We start from the raw sequence: 19,472 nt of genomic DNA on the forward strand, positions 1-19,472 counted from the left end.
TTTTCGGGGCGATGTTATTAATTTTTGACAAGCATTCAAGTACAAGCTGCAGTTATAATTAATCTATATATACTAGGTCAGTACCCGTGCGTTGCAACGGGAACATATAATACCATGATAACTTATATACAAAATGTGTCTTATATTGTTATAAGAAAATATTTCATAATCCATTTGTGATCCTAGCCATACATAAATTTTGTTATTTTAATTTAGTTGTTTCACTACTACATTGCAACTATCAGTATCATGCAGACTTCGATATATGTCATGATTTGCATGGTCTCATTATTGGAGAGCACGTGCCACACCTGCCGATAGAAGTTCTGTCGTACATCGTTAGTCATCAGGCACGCACCACCATACACGCTTGCTTAAACAAAAAATGCAAGTGTGTGTTTGCGAAGAGAATTAAAGGCAGGCCGGCACAAAAGGTACTCCGACGATGGCGAGTGGTCATTGTTGTCGGTCCACCTCTGCTCACCTCCGGTGTCGAGATGACGCCACAATCCTTGATATAATAGTCGTCGAACGCGCGCGATATGGTGAGTACCGATCACTCTTGGCTGGGCTGCCAAATGAAGTGCACCCCGGGCTCATCAGCGAGGTAGTACACCTGGTCGTTGCACCACCGGATGTGCTACTCCTCTACATACATCTTGTTCGAGGACACTCACACAACAAAAACAATGGTCGTCATTCCAGCGCACAAGAATTCATGACCGGTCAGTAGCGACTTACGTGGCAGGTTAGGCTTCAGGTGGATGATGAGCTAGACGGCGTGATGGCGTCGTCGTAGGTTGCGATGCCCAGAACAACCCAAGAGTCGTCGACATTGGCGACGACCATGAGGTCCCCATGTTTGACGATGGACAGCGCGGTGCAGCCGCTCTGGACCACGTCCAAGCGGCGGCTGCGCCGGAGCTTGCCGTACACAGCGGCGCATGGGCCATGTAGGACTGCTTCCAGAGGTCGAACTGGCAGTCGCCAAGTTTCTTCTCGTCGTCGGTGAGCGACGCCAACGCGAGCGCCTCGTGCTAGTGGTGTTTGTTCGGGGTTTCCAAGTAAGAAACATGGATTCACCTTTGGCATTGTTTTATGAAAATGATTTATAAGTTAGATCCATGGAAAAATATTACGGAGAATAAATGTTACACATGCAAAAAAAAGTATTTAAGTTGAAAACATTATTCAAACAAAAGAAATTGCATGCAAGGCTCTTCTTTAAATACTACTCCCTCAATCCAAAAATATAATTTAATAATCTCAGTGATACTTATCTACTACTACACATTGTGCAAGGGTAGCAGGTGGGCTTCGGGAGAGATGTATTATATGTTTTTACTATAATAGATGTAGACATAAACACACATGTGGTGTAGTGGTAGCTACAAACACATTTATTTGAGAGGTCGCGGGTTCGAATCCTCTTGGAGCCTGTTTTTTTAATTTAATTTTAGCTAGGCGTGGGATGCACGTGGGAATGAGAATAGGCTTTGTGGGAGGGAGAATGAGAAAGACACGTGATAGCCGAGAATGGTGAATGGGCTTTGCAGGGAGGGGGAATGAGAAAGACAGGCAGCTGGGAATGGGAATGGGCTTTGCAGTGAGGACGGAATGGGGCAGCCTACCCCTTACCGTCTTAATAGGTAGTAGAGATTTTGTCCGTATTTCATACTACTCTAAATTCCTAACTTTAAAGAAGTATTCTGTCATCATCAGCAAAGTTCTATACCCTATATTTATAATTCTATATAGTCATATTTACTCAATATCTAAACTCTATACCAACTACTGTACATTATATCATTTCTTTCTAACTCTATTCTTTCTCCACCCAACAAAAACCTCTTCTTTCTCTCCTCCACGTTCCTGGTAGGTGCATGAACTGTGCGGCAATTTTCCGGTACAAGCAGCATGTACTCTAGAAATAGCGTTGGTGCTTCCCTTCTTAAATTTAGAGTACCCTAAACAGTTTACCGCTGTGACAGTTTTCTACTATATGCTTAATTCCATCTTGATAGCGTACCGGTTAGAGAGTTAATCACTGCGGATACCATCATCATTGGCACGCCGTACAAAAAGCACGCCTCGGTGCGTAGCATAGAAGACAAAGGCATGCCATTTCAGATCATAGTACTCGGCACACATGCATGCGCTTGTACATGTCCTGTGGTTAAACGACCAAAAGTACACACAACTATGCGGCCACACTGTTGCCGCCGCATATGGCAGCTCGCATACGCATTCCGTCCCGGCCGGCTGGGGGGGCCCCTGCTGATACGATGCTGATATATTATAGACACAACGACACACAATCCATGCAATCATGGACTGTTTCCACATGAATAAACACCAGTAAAATAAGTAAGTAACTGCATATATGCTCTGTTGATGGCATGCATATTATATAGTACACAGTCACAACGGAAACATGGTGTAAATTCTTGTGTGTGCACCAGACTCCAGACCGTGCGTGACGATCAAATCGATCGGGTCGCCATGAAGAAGGCCTGCCTGTCTGAGCCGGAATAACAAAAGTGTTTCATCAAGTTGGTTGCGTGAGCGGCGGACTCGGTCGTTCCGTCCGTCCGTGCTCCGTGGGTTAATAAGAAGAGGACTGAGGAGACAGGCCAGGAGGAGGGGCCCCGGGGTCGGCTCCAGTTTTTTTTTTTTTTTCACCGTGCGTGCATGTGCATGGTTGCACTGCATCTGCATGGCATGCGGCCCGGTGGCCGGCAATCCTTTTTACCAGGCGACAAGCGCCCGACGCGGCCATGCCGCCTTGCGTATGGAGGTGGCACACTGGCCGCGCGCGGCCTCCCCCACCTCGCCCGTATATGCCCTTCAAAAGGTCAGCCTCTGTCCGTCCGTCGGTCAATCGTCCGCCGCAGGAGGGAGGGCCGGAGGGCCAGCCCCGGCCAGCATATGCGTATGCATGCATGCACACACATCGTCGCCAGAAGAAAACAATACGAAGAAAACCACACAAACCCATCACTCTCGCCGTCCTGTCCCTCTCTTGATATGACTGTCTCTCTCTCTCTCATCTGCCCTCACATACTTCTTTATTGTCCTCTCTTGGAAGCCAACTCAAGTTACCCCATCTCTCTCCCTCCTTTCGTTTCTCCTCACCGTAACCGTGTTCCGTGTGTATTCTCTCGTCTCTCCTGGTGCTTGCTTGGTGCTAAGAAAAGATAACTCCCTTTCCGCAGCCCCATATCTCACATCCTGCTTCCCCTCCACCCGGCCTACCTCCTTTTTTGTCCCCCACAAAAGCAAGAACAAGCTTGCTGGATTGCTTGCTACTAGCTAGCTACCCTCCAAGCAGATCGAGCGAACCTGACCCTTCAAAAGATCGTTGTACGTCCTTCTTCTGCCCTAGCCTTCTTCAATCTCCTTGGTGCCTGCCAAGTTGCCAACACCTGCATGCACCCAACAAGCTGTGTGCTTCCTGTGCGCCACCGCCACACGGGTCTTGGCTAGCTAGCCTTATTAGCTTGCTTGGTGCCGCCGGCCAGTTGATTGGAAAGGAGCAAGAGAATTATTGAGCAGTTGGCATCAACCGCGTCCCTGCAGAAACTATAGAGGCAGCAGCGACCGGCGAGCTAGAGCGAGGGATCGGCAACGGCCGCCCTAGCTGCCAGCCGCGCTCGGTACGTACAGCCATGTGCGACTTCTTCCTTCCGCGGATGGAGGGCGACCAGGCCGGCGGTGGCGACCTTACCGACATCGTCCGGTCCGGCGGGGCCGTCCCTAGCAGCGCCGCCGAGGCCACGGCGAGGGATGAGTGGCAGCTCCACCAGGGGGAGCCGCCGATGCTCTTCCCGCCGCTTCCCTCGTCGACGGCGACGGCATCGGAAGCAGGCTGCGCCGCAGGGAGCACCGGCGCTAACGTCTTCGGCGCCGACGACCCTTTCTCCGGCCTCGTGGACCCGTTCTGTACCGACTACTACTCCTCATGCGCCGACTTCTTGGACGCCACCATGCCGGACGCGATGCCCAAGGTCGGCTTCGACGCGGCTATCTGTGGCGGCAGCGGCAGCGGCTGCGGAGGAGGCGGAGGCCAGGGCCAGCTGATAGACGTGAGGCGGAAGCAGCCTCTCTTGCCGCGTGGGGTGCAGATGCTGCCGGTTGGCGCGCTGGCGCCGAGGGAGATACAACCGTACCCGGCGTTTGCCAGCGACATGGTCAAGCTCGGAATCACGGCCGGGCAGGTGGCCGGGTGCGCCATCGACGCCGCCGTCGTCGGCATGCAGATGCCCTCGCCTCGCGCCGCGGGCGGGATCAAGCGCAGGTTGGGCAGATCCGCCTGGATCCAACACATCTGCTAGCTTCGTTGCGTCATCTTATCTTCCATGTGTGTGTAGGGGCCAGGGGTTGCTAGCTATAACTCATGATGTAGTATTGTAGTTTTAGGGAAGGTTCCGCAATCTCTCTCTCTCTTTCTGTTCCTTTTGCTTCTCCCTCTTGTGCTCTGCATTGCACCTCCATGGAAAAAGCAAGAAATGAGGGAGGATTCCAAGGATTCCTCGGGCGATGCTAGAAATTGGCAAGGTCATAAGTGTTGCCTACAGCTCGGAATTTTAGGCACGAGAGTCATCACATGAACACATGGTGTGATCAGTGGGGATATTTCTATAGATCGGCAAACGATGCCTACGCATAGGATTATGTGTGCATCTAGACCTAGCTAGCTAGCAGGTTTCCTCCCCGGAAAGACCGGCTTTGCAGTCTCCAAAGCTGATTTAATTTGTGAAACCCTAGTAATAAACTTCAATTGGTTTTCAAAAAATTCAGTAACTTTGCCTTTGCCACATCATTAGATTATGAGTGCACTTGTAGCTATGTGAATTTATCACGTGATTACAGCTGTTCATCAAGTGTTAACACTCGCAGAAAATTCGTCAACGCAGGAAGAACCAGGCAAGGAAGGTGGTGTGCATCCCGGCGCCGACAGCAGCAGGGGGGAGACCAACTGGAGAGGTGGTTCCTTCTGATCTCTGGGCCTGGAGGAAGTACGGCCAGAAGCCTATCAAGGGTTCTCCTTATCCAAGGCATGTGTTAATTCGGCACGCATCCACTAATTACCTGGGATTACGTTTCAAGGGAAATATTAATCTTAAGCTGAACAAACAAACTGCTGGTGACAAATTGGAGGTGAAGCAAGCTTACGAATTGCTAGCTAGAGTAAACAAAACTATCTTCTCTGTGGCCCATAGCTATAGAATTCTCTGCTCCACGATTCTTAGTGTTTGTGTCGCGTGATCGATGCAGTTTGAATTAATAATTAGCTGAATTATAGTTTAAGCAAGACATATGGGGATGCTTGTAAGTCTCATGTGTCCGATATAATTACTAGTTTTTTTATCACTCTATGATACATTTTGGCATTTTTTTGGGAGTGCACAGCGTCGTCCTAACTCCTAATTACAGATACGTTTAGATCATCAGCAACAGATAACTATAATGTTTTTTTTCATGGTGTTAGTGTATGATCATCAGCACACATTATATTTTCAATATAACTGTTCATGTTTTTCCGCATTTTAATTCTATTCTATGCAAAGCGTAGCTAGGTTGCTCGCACCCACCTGGATCGATTTTTGAGGTTTCTTTGTACAGTTTTTATTTGCATGTGATTATGTCAGACTATCTTCCCTAGATCACTAGATTAAAGGGGGATTTTAGTTATAAGATTTTCTGGCAAATCACATCAAACGCGATTTTAAATGATGGCTATGGTTATTATTTAGCAAATAAAGCATATACATATATAAAACTGAACCCACCTTTTGTATATATGGCAATGTTTGCTAACTTTATAACGTTCTTGTCCATGAAATGTATATTCAGAGGGTACTACAGATGCAGCAGCTCAAAAGGATGCTCAGCGCGGAAGCAAGTGGAGCGAAGTCGGAATGACCCCAACATGCTCGTCATCACCTACACCTCCGAGCACAACCATCCATGGCCGACTCAGCGCAATGCCCTGGCTGGGTCAACTCGGAACCACCACGGCAAGAACAGCAGCGGCAGCTCAGGTTCCAAGGGCTCACAGAACGAGAAGCAAGAGCAACAGCAACCAAGCAACGTCAAGGAAGAGCCCAAGGATCCGGCGGCCACGACGACAGCCACTAGCACGATTACTACGTTGACAACTAGTATTTCTCCGGCAGCGGTTGTGAAAGAGGAGACGTTGGCAGCTGGATCATCAGAAGCATTGGGGCAAGTCATGGATACAGCAGTAGCAGACCACAACATTGAACTCATGGACCAGGTGTTCAGTGAGAGCTACAGGCCGATGATACCGGAGGCCGGCCACCCTGACGACTTCTTCTCCGACCTCGCGGAGCTGGAGTCAGATCCCATGAGCTTAATCTTCTCCAAAGAGTACATGGAAGCGAAACCAAGTGGTGGTGATCGTGGCCATCACGAGAAAGCAATATCCAAGGACTTGGATCCACTGTTTGACATGCTAGATTGGTCTGCTAATTCTTCATCAGCAGGGAGCTCATTTGAGCAAGGAAAGAGAGGCTAATCCATTGGCATATGTGCAGACATACATTTGATCAGAGCTAATAATAACTAGAAATTAAGATTACCACAAGGTCAGCAAGAAAATTAAGATGACAGAGTTTTCCCTTTCTTTCACTTTCTTTTCTCTTTGGTTCTTTTGCTTCTTATTATCATTGTGTGAGAAAGATTGTAATTTTTTTGTTCAAGTTGCTCATAGATATGAACCTTATTTTTTTAAGGTTTGTGTCAGATTTGGTGTACTTATATGCATGAGATGAATAGCCCCTCCGTACTCCGAGGATTCTTCTATCTCGAGTGTGTGCACTCTCCATTATTTGCATGGAGAGTTTGTGAACGTTGTCTAACATTCTATGTGCTTGAAGAAGAGGACATAAATGGAGACTGGAGCAGGGCCAGGGGGTGATGTGAATGTGATAGATGGATGGAGGAATAGGAGAGAGACCCATAGCCTTGAAGGTGATGTGACACAAAGCAGGGCAGGGCGACGTTGCAACGGAAGACGTTGTTAGACCAACTCCAGCAGTCCATGGCTCCGAATCCGTATCCTACGGAGTCCAGGAGTGGATACGGAGGTGCGGAAAGAGTGTGGTTTCCAGCAATGCTCCGTAAAAGTTGGGTCGTTTCTGTTGCCGCGTTTCCGCTGAAATGTTGCCCCTGGGCGAAGACACCGGTCGCCCAAATCAACTCCATCGTCTTCAACCTCGTCTCCGGCTCGGCGGCCCGGCGCATTGGATCTCCGTGTCAGCGCCTCGGCCACGGGTTTGCTCCGACGGATTGCAGCTTCGGCTCGAGGGCGGACCGCGACAGCAACGCCGGGCTCAACCTCGTCTCCGGCTCCGTCTTCAACCTCGTCTCCGGCTCGGCGGCCCGGCGCATTGGATCTCCGTGTCAGCGCCTCGGCCACGGGTTTCGTTCCGACGGATTGCAGCTTCGGCTCGAGGGCGGACCGCGACAGCAACGCCGGGCTCAACCTCGTCTCCGGCTCCGTCTTCAACCTTGTCTCCAGCTCGGCGGCCCGGCGGTTTGGATCTCGGTGTCGTCAGCGCCTCGGCAACGGGTTTCCTTCCGACGGATTCAAGCTTCGCCTCGTCTCCGGACCTCGACAGCGGCAACTCTCCGCCGGATTTTAGCTCCGCGTCGTCTCCGGCTCGGCCGCGCCTACACTCCCGCGCCCCAATCTCGTCGGTATGTTGTTGGCCGTGTACACGTTTATCTCCATTTTCCCCGTAGATGCGAGTTAATCGTTGTCCACTGGATGCGCAACATTGAGCGATTTTCTGTTTAGGGTTTAGTACTCAATTTGGAGTTGGCATGTTGACTGTTTGCAAGGGATTTGCCAGATTCATGTCGACTTCTTCGGATAGGCACCGACGTCTTGTCCGACGAATGTACGACGACGAACACATTCTCCATATGCTACATTCGTCCATGGTTCAAGACGAAGATGAGGAGATACATGTACATAGAGGGTCAGTTGTCCGTCGTAGTGTCATAAACCGGGACAGGGAATCCGGTTATGTCAGACTGATGCAAGATTATTTCTCCGACAACCCGGTGTACAATGACGACATATTCAGACGACGGTTTCGGATGACGAAGGCTATGTTCCACAACATATGTCAGGCTCTCGAAGCGGCAAACCCATATTTCAGGCAATCGTGTAATGCTGCCAATGTGCCAGGATTTCACACCATACAAAAGGTCACTGCAGCAATTCGGATGCTAGCATACGGAGGTCCAGCCGACAGCCTCGACGAGTACTTACGCATGGGCGAAAGTACTATTCTTGAAACAGTTGGCCATTTCACTCGGACAATTGTGCAGTTGTTTGCTAATGAGTTCCTTCGGAAGCCAAACAAACATGACATAGCTGGTCTCCTACAAGTAGCACAGCAAAGAGGTTTCCCTGGGATGCTAGGTAGCATAGATTGCATGCACTGGGAGTGGGAACGTTGCCCCACTGCATGGCAAGGGAGTTATCGTGGCCATTTCAAAAAACCAACACTGATTCTCGAAGCAATAACATCACATGATCTTTGGATATGGCACGCATTTTTTGGTTTGCCTGGATCTTGCAACGACATAAATGTTCTTCACAGATCACCAGTCTTCGATAGCATAGCCACAGGTGATGTTCCTCCTGTTACCTATGAAGTTAACGGCACACAATACGATATGCCTTATTACTTGTGTGATGGAATTTACCCTCCTTGGGCAACTTTAATTAGTGGAGTACCATCAGCTGTTAGCAACAAGCAACGACTATTCACTATGAAACAAGCAGAGTATCGAAAAGACGTCGAGCGTTGCTTCGGCGTTCTTCAAGGTCAGTACGCAATAATAAAAGGTCCTGCACGATTATGGCATCCGGTCGATTTGAAGTTCATAGTAGACTGTGTTGTCATATTGCATAATATGTCTGTGCAAGTTGAAAGGCACCTTCCAAGTCTCGATGGGGTTGACTACGATGCAGCGACAAGAGTTCACATTCCAAACACCAGAGATGTTCCAGAAATTGCACAACTTATTGAAAAACACAAGGAGATTAGGTGCAAATCAGCCAATGAAAAATTGAAGAATGATCTAATTGAACATGTGTGGAACAAGCATGGGAACATGTGAGGCAAGGTATGAATTATGAACTCAGATGGTACCGAAAGTTTGTTTGTATTGTAGTCCACTACTAATTTTTGTTGCTAACTTTGCAGATATGTTGTTCGCCAGGTGACTAAACTCAACGTTCTGCATTAGTACCAGAATTATGTAGTGTGACCAAAACAACCTTCTGTAACACAGCTGTGTAGTGCACTTTATTTGAATTATGTACCAGCTGTGAACCTTCTGTAACACAGCTTTGAAGTGCACTATATAAGACCAGCTGTGAGCCTTTTGTAACACAGCTTTGAAGTGAACTATATATGACCAGCTGTGAGGAAATCAGGCTTTTGTAACAGACTAATCTAGTGCTTTCAAAATGTAAATATATGTATATTGTTCGCACTGCTTGTGAAATGTCCAACAGAGAAAGCTGGTAATATTGTAGGTTTCTGGTAAACAAGACAGACAGCTGTGTTGCCAGGTTTCTGGTCATATTACTTCGACAACGAAGTAGGCTGTCACACACAAGTGAACCAAACATATAAAATTACTTCGACTAAAATGCAGGCTGTCACACACAACTTACTCAAACTCCATAAGTCTTATTACTTGGCCAACGCCGCTGAATGTTACACAGAACTCAAGCAAACTACATAAGTCATATTACTTCGACAGCACCGCTGAATGTCACACACAACTGAAGCAAACAAAGAAGTCTAAGCCGAATTAAACTCGCTAAAACGCAAATAAATAAGTCTTATTACATCCAGCAGCTCTTTAGCAACACGACCATCTGCAGATCATTCCTCAGGTGGTGGCAACCTAGACAAAATGGCCTTCTGCATGGACAAGTAGTAATTTCTTGCGTATGGAGCGACCTTCTCCAAATCCATATTCATAATCCGATCATCGCGCTCCTGCTGCTGAAGCTTGAACATGTCCTCAGAGAGCTTCATCTTCCTTTCTCTATATTGTTTTAGGTCTTCCCTCTCGGCATTTGCAGATGTAGCAGCTTGTTCTTCAAACTTAGCTCTGTCCAGTTGGAATTTTTCGATCATCTCGATGCATGCTGTCGAATTCATGGAAGCGTTACTGCTGCGAGCTTTTTTGGTGCGGTCCCTCCCGGGTGGACGGCGAAAGGGATCACTCGGTGTACTCACATTGTCCGTCTCATTGGGAACCACTTTGGGAGGAATGACTTCAGTATTGGATAGCCAAGTTGTCCACTTGACCTCGTTCCGAAGCATGTACCAGCAATGAATGTATCTAAATGGTTTCTTGTGGATGCCTTCAAACATTTGCAGTGCATCTTTGACCTACAGTTTACGAAACAAGTGGGTTACAAATTTGAAGGACACAGTACGAATAGAGGGGAATTAGGAAACGCTTCGAACCTGGTCGTCTTCACTTTTACCACTTTGCTTCAGCCTAATAACTTTGTCATAAGCACCACAAAACTTGGAGGTTTCCCGTTGGATGTCACCCCACCTGTGTTCCAATGAATGTTGTGTTCTTGAGGTAGGTGCTTTCGTGTGTTCATTGTAGTACTCACTTATGCGACGCCAATACGACTTTCCTGATTGATTAGTTCCAATAGCCGGATCTTTGGAGACGTTTAGGTAGGCCGACACAAGGACCTCATCCTCAGCCTGACTGTAGTTTGCAAGTCTTCTTGTTACTGTCTTCTTAACAATTTTGTTTCGTTGAGTTGGAGGAGTAGTATTGTTTTCAGATGCCTGCAAGTTCACATCAATGTTGCAAGCGTTGTGGAAGGTTGCATCATCATCAAATTGAGTTAAATCAATTCCTTCGGTGTAAACAAAAGGTTCGTGGCCATGAGAAGGTTCTCCCTCAGTGAACTGGTCCATTTTACGACTGCGTTAAAACAAACAGCAAACATATACCAATTTAGTACTGAAGTGATACTAATAAAAGAGGCAATGCAGCAGCACTGGAATACTAGTGGATGGAGTTCAGACATCGTTCGACAAATCCAAACATAAACACACACAATTATACCTACCATTTCGACAACAACATACAACCATCGACATTACTACATAGTAGATTGTTCATGACCTAACGACTGGTAGTTCTATATATACTTATTTGTGAAACTCCAGAATTTGCATCAACAGCCCCAGGACTGGTCGCTATCGTACTCGATTCCGAAATGTTTTTCCAAAATTTCCCTTTGAGATATGTCCTCAGGGCTCGGAAGGGACTGGACCTCAACTGTTGCATCGATATCATGTTCTAACTGACATTGCTCATGTTCAGCAAGTGCTTGTCTCTTGGATGTTGCATATTTTTTAATGGACAATGCACACTTCTCTAGCTTGTCGCAAACATCTCCAATCTGAAACAAAGTAGTCTTAAGTGTGTAGACCGACTCAGGTAAAGAAGTTTCGACAACCCCATCAGTTACAAGACTGCGAATGATGTCGACATGTGCCTCCATCACTTGAACTGCAGTCTGAACCATGTCGAGGGGGTCTTTGTCCATTGTCTGAAACTGAAAATGACCAATTCAGAATGTGGTCAGTTATTGTTGGTACGAGTGGACTTTTTTGGTCAACCTCAAATACAGCAATGTGAAAAGAGGTTGAACTACGACTATGGACTGTACAAACATGAACACAGATGCAACGACATCCATGGTAGACAGTACTGGATCAAAAGTATGCACACATCAAACTACCAGCCGATCTGTTTTGCTTTACCAAATTATTTGGACACACCTAGGGTTTGCAAGGGGTAGATCTACCTACACCAACGAATCACTGAAGGTGCACCTCTCTGCGTAATATTCGAACCCTATTCAATAAAATCAACATTACTGCGAACTACAATCTGTGGAATGAAATACAAGTTGACGGATCCGGTAGCGGCTTCATACCTTGTGCTTGAAATGGGTTTCACCGACGACGAGCACGCGCTGCCGGGAGATGTCGACCGCCGCCGACGCTTTTGCCCACGCTCCAGCGCCGCAGATGGGGGCACCGTTCTTCGACCTAGGAGATAAACCTCCAAAACTTGGTCAGTGCGAGGCCGGCAGCTTGGAGGAACAAAGTAGATCTGGTGTACCGAGGAAGGAAGGAAAGCAAACCTGGTTCGGATGGAGTGACGGTTGGGTTGCGCGGATGAGAGAGAATACGCGAGAAAAGGGAGCGCCAACCCCTGCCCCGTTTTTTGCGGAGCTGTTTGCGGTACCTGCTGGAGCCGTGAACAGTGCGCGGGCGCGTATATTTGATGGATACACGGCCTTATACGGAGACTGCTGGAGTTGGTCTTACCATATAGAACTGAGCTGGCGTCTTGTTTTTTCAGCTTTTGCATGCAGCTGGAGCTTGGCGGCTGGGTCTGGGCGCCTATATATATGTTTGCATTCTCTGAACGGTACATATGTCTAAAGACCAGCCACTGCTCCAAGGCAGGAGTATTACTCTAATCGTGTGTGTCTAAATCACGCGTAAGTCCTCTAAGAAGTTTAAGTTAAATGGAGAAGAAATGACTTCACTACATCCTATCTGGGTACATTGGAAAACGTCTACAATAAGGGTCTCGTGGCGCACCGGACCGGCTGTGTAGAAAAGTCATAAAAAGGCTCCGACATACTAGCACAACAGACCAGGTTCGTGGTGCACCGAACCGTCTGTATGTAACTACAGATGAACTTGGAGGCTCCGGGAATTATTTTTATAATTCACCGAACCATGAACAGTGAAGATCTGGTGGTGCACCGGACCTCGGGCCAACGGCTACTTCAGCTAGCTGACGTGGCGCCGGTCCGGTGACCAGCGGAAGAAGCCACCAATCAAGATCCCTAGACACGGTGCTAATGGACCCGGAATGGTCTGGTGCTCCCTACACAGACCAATTTTCTTGTTTGTTTTTCATCGTCTACAAGGTACTTGGGGCTATATAAAGGAGCCCCCACGACCCCAAGGAGTACACCGTGAGGAAGCAAGTGTAGTATAATTGTGCAACTATTCTGTATGACTCTATCTCTCTTGTATATTTCTCTCTAGATCTAGTGTTGGCGCGTGTATAGGCTAAAAGAGAGGCAAAGTGTTGTTGCGAGATAGAGCTGCGTGCATGATCTTGAGCAAGTCTTTAGTGTTGCGTTTATCCACCATCGAGCTATCGAGTTGTGATATCGCGGTTCTGTTATACGACAACACCATCAGAGATAAGAGAAGAGTTGGTTTATCACATTGGAAATAAACTAAGCAACCGGAGGAAGGAGTTGAAATAGACTCCAAGCTAGGTTGGCTAAACTCTAACTTGAATGTAGGCAAGCATGGCCGAACCACGGAAAAAATTGTTGTACCTCTTTGTCTCTAGTTTGCTTTCTTATTTGCACTTCTACTCTTATCTTTGATATAAGATGTTGGTAAAGTGCAGGATTATTTTTTAGACAAGGAATTCATTCCACTGCGATTGACTCTGCTTGACTAGACTCCGCTGCTTACATCGCTTTAAGTAGAGTAAGAAAAGTTCTAGTTTTTAATGTAAATTTTTATTTACCTATTCACCCCATCTTTAGGCGACATCCAGGTCTTTAGTGCTGCATAAGGGTACTTTCACCACCCTTGGTGGCTAGTTCAATCGATTTTTCCCATAGCGCTTCCTGGCCAAATCTCAGTTGAACTGTCCCTAGAGGTTGGTTCAACCGGTATTTTCTAGAGAGATTTCTCGGTCAATCCGGTTGAACTACCCTTGGGTCAGTTCAACCGATATTTTCTAGAGATGTTTCTTGGCCAATACTGGTTGAACTGTCACTGGAGGCTAGTTCAATCGACATTTTCTAGAGAGGTTTCTCATACCGGTGAACTCTGGGAGGTTGAAGTTTCCACATCGCACTCCAAAGACCAAGATTCAAAAATATATTTTGAATGAGATATTTTGAGCTAATTGTAAACATCTTTACCTCTTTGCGGATTCCACTAAGAAATGTGGTGATTCCTACGACTCAAATGAAATGAAAAATAAAGTCTCGATCACCTGGAACCACATGAAATAAACGAGTTGATCTTGAAGATTTGCGTGATTTCGTTGTATCACATGCTTCAATTTTTATTCCACGTTATCGCCTATGCTTTTTTGAATCTGGCGATAACTGAGTACATACTTGAAGCATATTTGTTAGAAGCTTTATATGTTTTGTCATTCTATCGATCACCAAAACACTCAAGACGTTGATTGCATATATAAGGTGTGAGTTTTAGCTACAAAAGGTTTTAAATGAGACAACATTCCACAACAACTCAATTATCATCTTTTCTATTGTTTGATCTATTGGTTGGTTCTTGGTTGCTTTAAGAATTCAACTTTAACTAGGTGGGTGCCCGTGCGTTGCAACGGAGACATATAATACCATGATAACTTATATATAAATAGGTATGTGCCCATGCATTGCCACGAGGTGGGGAGCATAGAGAGCGATGTCTAGGCTACAAATATTGTATGTACCATGTTGTTAGGTTTGTTCTTCAGTCCTCTCTTAGGATTCCAGTAAACGGGACATTAGCAGGCAACAACCGGTCAGAAGTCAAAGCCACTAATCTTAAATTCTCAATCACATATAGGGTGGTAACGAGCTATAAATTTTACACTATAAAATTAAGGATCAGATCGGATCAGAATCATGTTTTATTTTTATTCACTTTTGAACTAAAATTAATTAAAGGGTTCAAACAAATTGTGAAAAGACATAATCCATTACCACTCCTAATCACATCTCACGAACCATCACCATTCAAGTGCAGAACGCCAAGATGGCACTTGAGGAGTGATGAGATCACAACATGTGACTCCCCGGGCCCAAAAGCCCAATAAAACCTTCTCATCACAACAAATCCCCAAATTGTCTCTAGGAATTCACCAGCAAGGGAGATTACAAACCAACACTTGGCCACATGAATGAATGCCCTCAAGGCTCTGTCTGATGTAGAGGCCAAGCAAAGCAGATAAAAGTATAAGGCCATGCATTCTAGCTACAGCTAGGAAGCAAGGCACTGACCTGTTAGAATTAGAAAAATATTTAACAGCAATAAGCACAACAAATGTAGGCATCATTTTGCTTTTCAGGTACTACACCACAAGGACAGAGGAAAAATAAAAAAGGTTATTATACACATGATTACACCTGCAAACCTCAAATCAATCTATCACTGTTCCCTTAGCACCACAAATCATGATCAAGGATAAGTTCGATCCAAGCATCATTCTAGCTTTTTACGGATCTGCAATGATTTTACACCTCATGCTCATGCTCATGCTGATACACCCAAAAATATAATTCTAAGATATTTCTAAGAAAAAATATGTATGTTTAGGAGAACCAAATGGGGGACTAAGGTTTTCCTGAGCTGTGTGACAAATGACATGTATAGATGCGGGACCGATCCTTGTTTCAACACGGTTGTCCAAAGGCAAATGATTAGTTGCGAAACTGCTTAGCTACCCTGCAAAAACAGATCAACCAGTACAGAAACACGTTGTTTTAGGCCAACTGAGGAGTTCCTAGAGTTTTGCAACAAATCACCCGCTAACAAAGTGGTTACCTTTATGTCAGTTTTTGCGCATTGCGCTTCTCAACCATCTGCTGTGAATCCAAACACCCCCGGCTGGCTATTTTTTTCTCATCTAGCATGCATGCAGACAATCTATGACCTCAGGTATTGTTTGTTCATCAAGGACCATACAACCTGTGTCATTAACGCCAGCTGTATAAAAAAAACAAGTAGTATTATCGAGAACGAACCACGACTGCTACCTAAGTTCAAGTAGAAAACAAGCACCAGTCATATGCCTATGTATGTAAGCGAAATTAGTAGAACTTCATTTCTACGGATATGTCAAAATCTCTTCCACCTTGACTCTAGAGCTTGAATAGCCCATGCTTCATCTTCTGTGGCGGGCACTGAAATTAGCTGGAGGCTGGAGCATGAGCAAATAGTAGGCAACAATAAGCCAGAAGTTCATTCTTTTCATAAGATCTTTGCTAAAAAAATCACTGAATATTTAATCTAAAGGATCCATTTTCATGTTCTTGTAATATGTTGCTCCTAATAGAACATCTGTGTAATATGTTGCTCCTAATAGAACATCTGTATATATATCTTTTGAACATTCGCTGCATCTAAGGGCATAGGGTTTACAAATTAAAGGTCTAGATTCCAGAATTCAGTCGAGTCATGAAAACGGCGGCATGGCACCGATTGGTCAAAATGAAGAATTCTGAACGGACAACTATAGACCAGCAAGTGAAAAATGCCTCACAGGCTCACCTGGCACGTCTCTAACAACACCCATGCCAAGCTCGGAATTATCCCTGAGCATGGAGCACAGGAACTGCTCTGCCTCTTCAACACTGTCCTTGCGGCCACCAGACCCATCGCCATCGCTCTCCCCGTCCTGACCCTTCCAAGAATTTGGCATGCTTACTACAGAATTAGCCGTGGATCGTGTGTACTCCTTGCCAATCACGTCCGCGACCATGCCCGTAGCGGCCACCGCAACCCGCTTGGGCCTCCGACCAGCCTTTCTTCCACCAGATCCACTGTGCGGCGAGAGATCTAGTGGCGGCGGGGGGCTGCGGCGGGTGCATGTCCTGCGTGGAAGACAGGATACTGGCGGCCACAAAAGGGTTCCCTCCGGCCTCGCGGTAGGCGGAGTCGATCTGGTCGAAGGTGGCGCTGGCGAATGTGTCGAGCAGCCAGGCGAGCGCTGATGGCGGACCCTAAGCATGGAGCGCGGATGGCGGGCGAGCGCTGAGAGCGGGATCTGCGCGGGCGAGCGCTGATGGCGGTGGAGGGGATTATCCTGCTCGGTGTGGGTGGCCTGTGAGGTTGGTGGAACCAGGACGGTAGAGATTGGGAGGTGTTGGGGACTTGTTCTCAAATGCTATGAATTAAGAACAAGGCAACATAAAATGTTAAATATCAAAGCCCTTCGTCTTTTGAAGCATTATTTCCCTTTGGATATAATGGATTTCGAACGAAGGTTATGAAGGTCACACCTTCATAATCACAATAAAAGATAAGAGAAATTTATATACAAAACATGGAAAATAACATAATTACTTTGAACATTATTATTAATTTATTTCCATTTATTTTGCTTATATAAACAACAAATTACAAATGTACCTTCGGTTTGAAGGAAAGTAAGGTTACAAGCGTGATGCTAATGCCAAGTCAGCGTGATCAGTACGGGAGTACTGTTCATCTACAGCAACGCTTGGAACATCCAACAGCTACGTCGCTTCTACCCTTAAGATGTTTTCAAGTTGTTCATATACCTCGCTCCCACGTAAAGTTTAGTCATCAAGGAAGGGTCAGCCTTGCCTCGGCAAAGCCCGACCCTCCCTCGGGGGCTAAAAGGGGGGGAACCCCCTCTGCGTCGAATTTTTTCCTCGAAAAAAGATCCTTTCTGCCAGAATGTCTTTCGTGCTTTTTGACTGCTTCGAAAGCGGATCCTGAAAACGACGGAGTACACGTAAGCAGCCAAGGCTGACCGAGCCGAGGGACTCCTACGCCTCCGGGATACGGATACCTCACTCATCACCTTCTGCGATAAGTAACTCGCGTTCGGATAAGTGATTCCGCGGACCGAACAAGTCTTCTCGTTCGGAAGCTCTTCTGCCGGAGCAATTCTTCGAGCCTCCCCGACTACGTCGGTAACAGAACCCCAAGGACGGGTAAGAGTGCGCGTAAGCGGCAAGGCCGACCGAGCCGAGGGTCTCCTACGCCTCCGGAATACAGATACCTCACTCATCACCTTCCGTGAGAAGCAACTCTCGCTCGCACAAGCGATCCCGTTACCGACAAAAAAGTCCAGATACTCGAAACAAGAGGAAAAGAGACGCAGCCTCACAACATAGCAAGGGTGTGTTTTGGCCTCGGCGGCCGCAGGAAACCCACGCTACAAGACAATCCGATCCTGCAGGCTCGGATCTTGACGGTTGAAGGGAGCAGCAGCACCCTTGGCGTCGGCAACACCTTCGACGAGGCTCGACCTAGCCTCGGACGGCGACGCGGTCCGAAGATCCCTACTCTGAAGGACGACGTCATCACCAAGCCCGGGCCGTCGCCGCTAGGGTCTTCTCCAAGAATCCGGCTCAGGCAGGCGGGTCGGCTGGCCACCCCCGAGGCCTCGGCCAGCTGTCCCCTGAGGACGTCAGCCCGACCCGAGGCCTCGGCAGGTCAATCCTGGCGTCGGTCCCGCTAACGGACGGCCCGGCCAGGCCCCGGCCGACCAGGTCTTCTCACCGAGCCAACTCTGTCTCCGTTCGCGCTGACACCGCTACCCCTGGCCTCGGCTCATCGGAGAGCGGCCGAGGGGTTCCTTTAACTAAGCTAGAGAAGCCTCGGACAACAAGGCCGACCGAGCCGAGGGACTCCTACGCCTCCGGGATACGGATACCTCACTCGTCACCTTTACACGGGGCGACTCACGCTTGGTGAAGCGGTTCAGACAACCAACAGGCGAGTCTTAGTGCTCGAAAATGAGGAAAAAACACGGCTCCGTGCCGAAAAATACATATATGTTAAGGCCCCGACAGCCACAATGAACAAAAACACTGGCATTCAAAGTGTCATTACAAACGGAACTCCGGTTCCACCTCCGCAGGTACGAACAACCCCACTCGATGGGGGGGGCTGCGGAGCAACGGAAGATTGACGAACGGCGCGCCGTCGCCCGCTCCGGCAGCGACGACGACGACGACTTCTGCTCCGGGGGGCCGAACAGCAGCAACGATGACCTCAGGGCGGATGCCGCTACCAGGAGGCCCCCGCCCGTGCCCAAACTCGTGAGGCAAGGGCGGGCAGAAGGCCGTAGAGTTGGAGGTCGGCCCATGGGCGGCCCTGGCTATCTCGTCGGCGGAAGAACCTCTTCTAGCTGCCGTGGCGGAAGCCGGCGCCGAGAGCGGCTCCGAAGCCACTCGGGTCCGCGAGCCAGGCACGCTGCAGCTGCCGGCGCCACGGACGACAACCGCCCTTCCCCCCGATCACTGAGGGAAGGAGCGGGCCACCGCCCACGCAGGGGCCGATCCCAACTCGGCACACTCCCCTCCTCAGCCCTGGTGATGAAAATCCTTGAGGTTGAGGGAGGGGCAGAGGCCGCAGCCCGGTTCGCTTTCCCCCACCATCAAACCGGAGGTCACCATCTTGGGTGACCGCCGGCGGAGGGGTGCAACCGGGCTGCATGATGAAAATCCTTGAAGCCGAACGATGGCTGAAAGGTACCAACTCCCACGAAGTTGCGTTCCTCCAACGACGAGGCGGAAAGACGGCGGATATCCCCCATCCGGGGGCTTGGAAGGT

At 47.9% G+C, this 19,472-nt stretch overlaps 1 protein-coding gene across 1 annotated transcript; it reads left to right on the plus strand.

The window, feature by feature from the left end:
- Positions 1 to 2,647: 2,647 nt before the first annotated feature.
- Positions 2,648 to 6,828, plus strand: LOC103642019 (probable WRKY transcription factor 35). Its single transcript, XM_008665331.3, has 3 exons — positions 2,648 to 4,297; positions 4,917 to 5,057; positions 5,857 to 6,828. Exons 1-3 carry the CDS (start codon positions 3,669 to 3,671, stop codon positions 6,539 to 6,541), a joined length of 1,455 nt encoding a protein of 484 aa, XP_008663553.1. The 5' UTR covers positions 2,648 to 3,668; the 3' UTR covers positions 6,542 to 6,828.
- Positions 6,829 to 19,472: the final 12,644 nt, after the last annotated feature.

The sequence above is a fragment of the Zea mays genome, chromosome 10 (genome assembly GCF_902167145.1).
Source record: "Zea mays cultivar B73 chromosome 10, Zm-B73-REFERENCE-NAM-5.0, whole genome shotgun sequence".
Taxonomy (NCBI): Eukaryota; Viridiplantae; Streptophyta; class Magnoliopsida; order Poales; family Poaceae; genus Zea; species Zea mays.